Source organism: Eurypyga helias, unplaced genomic scaffold (genome assembly GCF_000690775.1).
Source record: "Eurypyga helias isolate BGI_N326 unplaced genomic scaffold, ASM69077v1 scaffold21487, whole genome shotgun sequence".
In the NCBI taxonomy this organism is placed as follows: domain Eukaryota; kingdom Metazoa; phylum Chordata; class Aves; order Eurypygiformes; family Eurypygidae; genus Eurypyga; species Eurypyga helias.
Genome location: NW_010262708.1, coordinates 4,608 through 13,946, shown reverse-complemented (window position 1 = coordinate 13,946; position 9,339 = coordinate 4,608). Strand labels below are relative to the sequence as shown.

Below are 9,339 nucleotides of genomic sequence, written 5' to 3'. Positions count from 1 at the left end.
CTGCATCACCTCAAAGCCATCCACATCCGCCCAGAGAGAACTGCATTCCCCCAAATCCACTGCAGGCAAGAAACTTCTTCTGCCCCAAGGACTGTGTGGCTGTGAATCCCCTAGGAGCCAGTCCCCCCACAGCCAACCGTATCCCCCAAAGCCATCCGAGTCAACTGCATCCCCTCAAAGCCATCCACATTCCCCCAGATCCAACCCTATCTCCCCCAAACCATCTGCATCGCCCCAGAGTCAACTGCATCCCCTCAAAGCCATCCACATTCCCCCAGATCCAACCCTATCTCCCCCAAACCATCTGCATCGCCCCAGAGTCAACTGCATCCCCTCAAAGCCATCCCCACCCACCCAGTCAACTGCATCCCCCCAAAGCCATCCACTGCAGGCAAGAAAATTCTTCTGCCCCGAAGGCTGCACGGCTGTGCATCCCCTACGAGCGATGCTAACTGGGAACAGCAAGTCCCAGCTGAACGGGAACAGGACACCCCCTCTCCCCGGCGTTGGCATGGGGACACTGTCCAAAGCCAAGCATTCAGCAAGGGTCAATGGGTTACTCTGTGTAAATCCTCCCCCTTTTTTTCCTTCCAGTGCAAAACATGGCCATTGGGAAGACAACAGGTAGGCTGATGGGTTTCAGTGACTGCCTAAGACCCCCACGGAGACGCGCTGGAGGCGGCACCTCTGCACCCTGTTTGCCCTTTGTTGTGTCCCTCCAGCTTTTTGGCCAAAGACCCAGAGAGAAGAGGGACCCTCCGGGAGCACAGAGGTGACGGCAACATGCCAAAACAGACTCAGAGGAGGAACAGAAGGCGCTGGGGCAGCTAAACTGAAGTCGCAAGGGTAGAACAGGTTCTGATCGTTGCTCAAGTACAAGAGTCCATCAAGACACTTCAGTTGGGAAAGGCTCAAGACCGCAACAAGGATGCTGAAAGGTGACAGACCAGAAGGTAGGGTCAGATCATTTTCAGCACTAAGTGTCTTCAAGAATCTTCACCCTGAGTACCTGAGAGCAAGTGAACAGCAGAGATCACAGAATCATTTAGGTTGGAAAAGACCTTTAAGACCATCCAGTCCAACCGTTAACCCAGCACGGCCAATCCCAGCACTCACCCATGTCCCTGAGCACCACATCCACACGGCTCTGAAACCCCTCCTGGGATATTGACTCCACCACCATCCTGGGCAGCCCGTCCCAGTTCCTGACAGCCCTTTCCGAGAAGGAATTTCCCTAATATCCAATCTAAACCTCCCCTGGAGCAACTTGGGGCTTTTCACTCTTGTCCTATCACTCGTTACTTGAACTGTATGATGGGGCTGCCCAGATCTCTTCCATTTAGACAAACCCATTTTCCCAGCCCGTATCCTGCTGCTGCGTGCCCAGATCCCAGAGACCTGGGCAGCAGCATCCCTCCCTGCATCCATCCAGCCAACAATCACCACGGGGGCTGCCGTGGTCTCCGGGCGGGATGGTTCCTTGGAACCCAGGTCTGGGCAGCGTGGGAGCTGGGCTGATGGTGGGATGAGCACATGGAGCTGGCCCACCAACAGAAAACGTCCTGGCCAGCTCAAGGAGAATGGGCACAGCTTGCTCTGGTTTGATTTTGGTCGATTCCCTGCTAATCAGAGGGTGAGGGACACAGCCAATGGAGCAGCCTCAACAGCAGGAAGGGACGTTGGCTATAAAACACAGCTCTGCAGTGACCATTTGAGCAGTAGCAGATTTCCCCCAGCACTGCTGACACCCCAAAAGGCCATCGCTCTTGTCCTCCACCACCGCTACCTTCTCCAGTGTTCGACTGCTTCCAGGCTGAGGGCAGGTGACCGTTCATCTCCTCGCTCGCTGACTGATGATCTGCAGAGCTGTGGACTACACCTCTCTGGGACCAAATGCTTTGAATTTATAGAGGAGGCCAGGAAATCTGTATCTGCTGCTTAGAGCTGGAGTAGAAGATTATGGTTGGACTCGTAAAGGTCTTCTCCAACCTAAATGACTCCGTGATTCTGTGCTGTTCTCTCTCTCAATCCCTGTTCATGGATTTGAGAAAACACCTCTGCGCACACGTTATCTTTTTGTACGATGACTTTAAGCTACAGAATTAGCAAGATATTGTAGTGATGGGACCCTGGCAAAGTAGGTGACCCCTAGAAAAGCTCTCCAACGGTTATGCGCAACACTAGGTGGCATGAGCATGACAATAAATGCCCCCGTCTACCACCACTGAAAAGCTCAAGTGTAATAAAGGCCAACGAGCTTTGCTCAGTCCATCAGTAACAGAGGAAAGAAGTGACCATGCGAGGTGTCCCACCTAGCAGGATGAGTGCCAGGGTGCCATGCCTCAGCACGCAGCACGACCAACCGAGGAACAAGCTTCTGAAGGCAATTCCCGAGTCTAAAGCCAATCCTACCCCCCGGCAAGACCTGCACATTTGCTTGCTTCACTGCTGTAACCTTCTGAAGACTTCTGCCCCCCGTATGCTTCGCCAACGTTGCACAGGAGGAAACGTGTCGCCCTGCCTAAGTCAAACATAGGCTGAGGACACACGATCCCCTTCAGGTGTCATTGCAAATCTACACGGAGGAGAGCATTGTACTTGCAAGCTGTTCATCAACCCAACACAAACCAGGGTGGGCCTGCAGGTTAAAACATGCATTTATCCCGTTATTATGGATACTGGGTGTGATGACAGGGTCATCGCCGGTGGCAGGCAGCGAGTCGTGGCACAACAGGGGAGGAAGAGTCAGGAAACCCACACTCTATTCATAAGTGCTTTCTTGGTGTCATTTCTTCCACCTCAATTCCCTGATGACCTAGGGAAGCACTTCACCTCCTTGTTCATCTGCTCTCTCACTTGGGAGTCCATAACTGGGGCAAATGCAGGCAAAATCCAGCAAGCCATGACACGCACACACATGCCAACATACAGCTCAGCAGCTGCAGATCTGCCTGTAGGTAGTTGGGATTGAGTCTCTCCTGAGAAAGAGCAACACGGCAGAAAGCCCTTCCCAGGGTGACAGGGTCTCTACAAGCCGGCACTGGGCTCGTCCCAGCCCTTGGTGGGTCTACAGAGGAGTCCATGGGATGGGCCTTCCTTCCGCAGTGTCCCACTGCCAGCAGTTTCTCTACATTCCTGGGGTTTGATCAACAGTGCATCTTGCTGGTGCTACCTAAGCACGACTGTGAAGCGTGTTTCTTGAGAGCTGGGAGCTGCAGGGCAGAGCCATGAATTGGGACTGGTGTGCACAGAAGGAAATACGCTGATTTATTCCTTCTCTTCAGCTCTAGGCCAAAAGAAGAGATTTTTTTGGGACAAGGAGGTTATGTTGGTATTTCTCCTGCATTGCACTGCTCACTCTCCCCTCTCTCCTCGTAGACAAACAACATCCGTTTTCTGGCAGACTCCCATGGGAAGGGTGTAGCAGGCCTGAGCACCCGGCACCTTTCCCATTTGTGCAGAAGCCGAAGGGTGGCTGCAGACTGCCAAACAGCTCTGCTGGCCCACAGACCTCTCGGTTCTCTCACCGGGGGTCCAGGCAGCACAGCGACACTGAAATACCACAGTTTGCACATCTCTCCTGGATGAACACAGCCCCAGTGCCTGGGATTTTAGGATATTCCATAGCAAGGTCCCTGACGGCATCTATCCATCACTGACCTGTGATGCACACCATCACCTCGACCCCTGGTGCCACCCGCGCCGTACCTGCAGGCACTGGTGCCACTCCAAGCGACCCAGGGCGCACACATCCCAGGGACAGGACTGCGGGGCGCCACCAGCCACACGCTCAGATACCACCATTACCAGTCCAGGGACCTCCTCCCCTTTTTGGAAGGACAGACAGGACATAGACTCCTAGACACACAAGGCTCCTGTAAGACCAAATGCTCTCTATCTTCTCCGGGGCCATCCCCCACGGGGGAACCCAACATGCCATTGCTTTACAGCATCACTAGAGCCTACAGAGGCTGGGCAGAGCTCCTGTCCCCTGGACAGGGTGACAACTGGAGACACTCACCCTGGCTGAAGTGCTGCCTGTGCTTGGCACTGAGCTGCCTCTTTTTCTGGGCAGGTACTGGTGTAAAGAGGTCTTCGCTCCTCTGCCAGAAAGAGCTTGCAACATCTAGCTCTTAATTCAAATGTCTGGGGCAAGTTACTGTTGCTCCTGCAGTAAAACCAAGACCTTCTGTCCCTGTGCAGAGACTTATCCTTGGGAACCTGCTCCCCACGGGGACCTTAAATGCTCTGGCACTACACCAGAGGCAAGAGCATAGGAAAATCTCATCACAGAATCATACAATACAGATCTCCCTGGAGCCTTCACTCCTCCAGGCTGAACAAGCCCAAACCATACACTGATAAAAGAAATAATACTGCTATCCACAGGATATATCCTGGGAGTAGAGGACCAAAACATTCTTCCAATAGATGCATGTCAGAGCCAGGAACCAAATCCTTACCTCTTTAGTTGTGGTTCAACAGCTCTTGCCAACTGGAGTTGCTATCGCCCCTGCCAAAACTTGTCCTTGTCTCTCTCTTTTCTTTCCCTCAGGCCTTACAGTCCGATTCAGACCGGTGCACCCGCACCCCTTCCCAGCGCTGGACAATCACACTTAACAGCAGACCCTCCTTCTCTGCACATATTCCCTTCTGAGCAGGCAGAAAACATAGGGTTAAGCTACGCTGGTTCCATCTGACAGCCAAAACTGGCATGCCATGGGATCATGCTGAGGTGGAACCAATTACCCAGGAGAAAGGAAGGAGCTGGAGCCCTCGTGCACAAAGCCGTTGGTCTGTAGCGATGAAAGCCAGCTGTTTTCTGTCCCTTTGGAGTTCCCAGGCCCCATCCCCACTGCAAAGGCGTTGTGCAACCCGGGTGTTTTGCAACCCGAGTCAGCCGCAGAGCCAGGGCTCCTGGCTTCACCCTGTCCCACCACGCCTGGAGCAGCTCTGGCCTCCTGCCCACCTGCGCTCCCAAGCCCTGGCTGAGGCTACCGTTACTCCCAGAACTCCAAAGCCTGGTTTAAAGTTGCAGCTCAAGCCGTGTGGGATGGGTGGAGGGAGCAGGGAGAGGCTATTATAGTGAGGCACTGGATGCCATGAACTTCCATTGCTTCAGGTGAGTCCATACCCTCAGACCACTCCAGACCTAAACCCATCACTCAATGTTGGTCCCACTCCTGGATCACCGTTACGGTGGCAAATCCAGAGAGATGCCTTCAGGGCGCTCCAGAGTCACCCTGCAAAGGCTGGATAACTCCAGCAACACCTCAAACCTTGGCTAACACCATCCAGCGCTGTTAAGAGAGAGCTGGAGATGAACCAAGTCTCAAAGCCAGGGTCTAGGTCGAGTCAAAGACAAGGACAGCACAAAGCAAATCGTCACATGAGCTTCACCTACCCATATTTAAACCCGATGCCGTAATAGCGTTACACCTAATTATGCCGCAAAACCAGACGAAAGTACCTCGGGCAAGATCGTCACGTTACTCCTCCGGGAAAGACTTTGCCCCATTTCGGCGTCAGGAACAGGCAGTGCCCTTGAGGGGATGGACTGGGGAAGGCTGTGCCCTGCAGGGCGTTGCTGGATTACGCCCCCGCCCAGACAAACACCTCCAAGTAAGGGGGAGAATTTAAAAATAACAACACTAAAACCTAAACAAACAGTTAAGGGTTTGAGGGCTTTGCTTTGGAATAAAAGATTAATGGGCGTATTGATTGACTCCAGGGGCTGGGACAAAGGCTGACAGCCGTGTTTATTTTTTAGCATCTGTCTGTGGACTTACTGTGCTTGTGTCTGAGCAAATATTGCGTTAAGGAAGCTTATGAACTAACACATCCAGCGTTGTCGGGTCGTCCCCAGCTCAGCTCGCTGGTTGTCTGAACACGCTGCCACCAAACTACGTTAGCAGGGCTTGCAACAGCTTCGTATGATGGACTAGACTGGGCTGAAGAGGTGTTCGGATACCTCTGCAAAGCTACTCAGCCTTAGGAATACACGTTGACGCTGCTGCAATGCTCCGGCAAAAGGTTCCCTCAATGTGGACTCTAAACCTTGCAGCTCAAAGCAAGACAATGCGAGTGAGTTGCCCTGGCACCACAAAAAGCAGCTACTGTGGGATTCTGGGAAGGGCCAGATCAGGAAAAGGCTGCCACGCCGGGACTTACGGAGGGGGATACCGCAGCAAAGCGAGCGGTAGAGATGGTGGAAGGATGTGGTCTTCCAGCAAAAGAGCAGGGTAAAGCGTACGGCTGCTGGGAGACCCACAACTGCTCCTGTCCCAGCGCTGCTGGACATTCTGGAGACTGTAGGAAAAACCTCAGCAGTGCAGCAGCTCGGGCACTGCTGAGTAATTCGGCTGCTGCCTGGGTTTCGGGACCTTGCGCTAACCCTTGGGAATCCCGCTGCGCAAGAGGTAGGTCGCTACTTCTGCCAAGAGGTAAGTGCACGCAGAAAGGCTCAAATAAGCACAAAGGGGTTTTTGAAAAGTGTCCTTCAAGACTTAGTGCTTCTTGTGGACCTTCCGCCATCCTGCTTCCAGCTCCCAGTGCAAGGAACCAGATCCCTTCTGAAGCCACCTCTTCCCACTGTGTGTGCAAAGCCTCCAAACCCCCAGGCATGCAAAAAACACAAGGAGGGACCCCAGAAAAATATCCCCGGAGAAGTGTAACAGACCAATTGCAAACACATTTGTGACTCTTCTCACTCTGCCTCCTTGCTAAGCCTTTTCACTGCAGCTTGGTCACCCACACCGCTCTCCTCCGCAGCGCAGGGACTTGGCTCTCGGAGAAGCTGAACCTCAACACAACCTCACAGCGGCAGCAGCTGGGGCTTTGAAAACAGGGGATGGGATGGATATGATGTTCAGAGTCAGTGGAGAAGCCGAGACCCTTCTGCTAAATCCCCACGTGGCAGAGCAGGCAATGCTGCCTGCAAGGATGGAGCCTGGAGAGGCAGGGACCAGGATGCTACAGCAATAAACCCAGAGCTGCGTTTCTTATCATCATTGATTTGAAACACCACCTAAAAAAATCACTGATTACAGAAGAGAGAAAACCCCAGAAGCCTTAAGTGACCATTTTAAAGCTTTCAGCTATTAAATTGTGGGTTTCCACACGCTGGTAGAGAAGCCAGCGCCCTCGCCGCAACAAGCCTCTCCTCTCTGCATCCCTCATATCTAGGGAGATGCCAAGCATCTTGGAGAGAGACCTCCTGAATGCCGCACGCAAAACCAGTGACAGATCTCCAGCCACGGTGCTCTGCAGCGTCTCTGAGCGTCCAAGCCTTGGGCTGGGCTCTGCACCATCCACCGTTCCCATCAAAGCCTGGAATGGCCTCCCAGGGGGAAGAGCTACCCAACATTCCTGGAAAACACTGAGGACTGTCCATATAAACCCCCTGATCATCCTCAGCTTCACACCTCTATGCGCTGCAGGTTAAAGGGAACGTTTTCAGATGGGCTCTGAAGATCACGGATCCCGGCCCTGCTTCCAAAAACGATGCCTGCGCTTCGGGGCCCCCAATCCCATTTCCTCCCAGCAAGTCCCCAGGTCACTTCTGGACTTGCCTCAAGTCCCACAGCTCACTTTTGGACATGAAGCATCGCCCCCCTGCTTGCTTTAGGAGCTCTGCAAATCCAGATGGAGCTACATGAAACAGAAGGGGCTGCCTTCAACTTTTGCTCACACACATTATTGCTCTTTACAGCTTCTTGGCCATTTTTCCCTCCTTTCCAGTTGTCAGGTCTTTAAAATCCCACAGGATTAGAGAAAAAAAATATTTTAAAAAGGCAGGGAGGAAATAAAAAGAGCAGGTAGGGGAAAGAAAAAACAAAAAGGAGTGTTCTATGGCCCAGATGAGCTCAACCCCTCTGCTAAGCACGGCAAAGCAGTATTTTCTAGCGGGATGTGGGGGGGACCGTGCTGTGAAGAGCAGCCGTGGGCGGCCGTCCCCAGAGCTTCCCGTGGGTACTTACTGGTGCTTGTGCTAGTGCCGATGGTGTTGATGGTCGTGGGGACGGAGGAGGAGGAGTAGAGGGGCAGATGGCCGTTCTCGCACGCCAGGTTTTTGTCCTGCCAGCTGGAAGCGCTGACGCTTATGCCCGAGTCTCGAGAGTTTTGCCATCCGTTGAGTTTGTCGTCGGAGTTTTGTCTTTGGTGATAGTAGTGCGTCTGCCCGTAGTCCACCGAATCCGACCGACCTCTGCCCTGGCTGCCGAAGCCGCCCGACGTGCGGTCCTCCAGATGGTTGAGCCACATCGCCAGGGCGCTCCGGTCCTCTAAGGAGGTGGCAGGGTGTATCAAGGCGTAGGACAGCAGCTGCCTGCTCTCCTCGATGTGTTGGTTGTGTTCGATCGAGTGGGCCAGGATTTTAGGCAAGAGTTTCATATATTCGACTTTTGCCTCGATGTTTCCGGGCTTCAGTAAAGGCAGGTGGGTTAACAATAGGGAAATCACTTTATCCTTGGATTCCTGTTGCCATTGGTTAATGATTCCTGTTGAAGGAATGAAAACAAAAATGTAAAAAAGAAGAAGGGAATTGAGAAATCGGCCAACAGAGCTAATAAAGAAATAAAATAGACCCGGGCAGAGTAGATATGACACACCAAGGGGATGCCTGCAGGTGTGATGCCGCTGCGTGAGCATCTCCCAGGCAGGAGGGTCACCCCTCTCTGAAAACCAAGGTGTGCCAAACTGGGCACCGACAGTTATCAGATGCTCCTGAAAACCACTAAAAAAAGCCAAACTACACCCACTTCTATGGCCACGTAGCTCTACTGCTGTTGTCCCAACATTAATCAAAGTCACAATTTGGACCAAATTTTCCACATCGTTGCAGATTACGCGAAATACTGCACAAAAGCACTCCGTGGATAAACCTAACCTTTTAAAAACACCGGTTGGAAAATGGAAAAGGCCGAGATTCAAATAAGCTAATGCAGGCAAGAGCCACAGAGGGCGAAGGGAAGAAGCGTCGCAGCGGGAAGGCAATAACCCAACCAGGGTGTTGGTCCAGCCCGGTGCGATAAGCTGCCCCAAAGGTACCCAGGGAAGGGCTCAGCTGAAGCAGCCGCAGAGCTATTGTTCCTCGCTTGGCTCACAGCAGCTAGGAGAGGCTTTAGAAGACCAGGAAAAAAAAAAAAAGCAAACACAGGGTTTAGCTTTAAAAATTTGCAAAAGGAAAAGTCAAGGAATTACAAACTGGTCACTTAACTCAAACTCCTGGAAAACTGATGGAACAAATAATGAAACAACCTATTTGTAAGCACTTAGAAGATAACAAGATGATAAGTGACTGCCGACACCCATTCGTCAAGAACAATCTAATTTCCTTCT

The 9,339-nt window shown here is 52.5% G+C and overlaps 1 protein-coding gene across 1 annotated transcript in view; it reads right to left on the bottom strand.

Moving 5' to 3' along the window:
• Window positions 1–8,498, bottom strand: part of SAMD4A (sterile alpha motif domain containing 4A) — a gene marked incomplete at its 5' end in the record, with an annotated part of 33,779 nt that extends 25,281 nt beyond the window's left edge. Inside the window, one exon of the mRNA XM_010155828.1 lies at window positions 7,980–8,498. Coding sequence (XP_010154130.1) covers window positions 7,980–8,498 — 519 coding nt within the window. The remainder of the gene's footprint in view (window positions 1–7,979) is intronic.
• Between the last annotated feature and the right edge of the window lie 841 nt (window positions 8,499–9,339).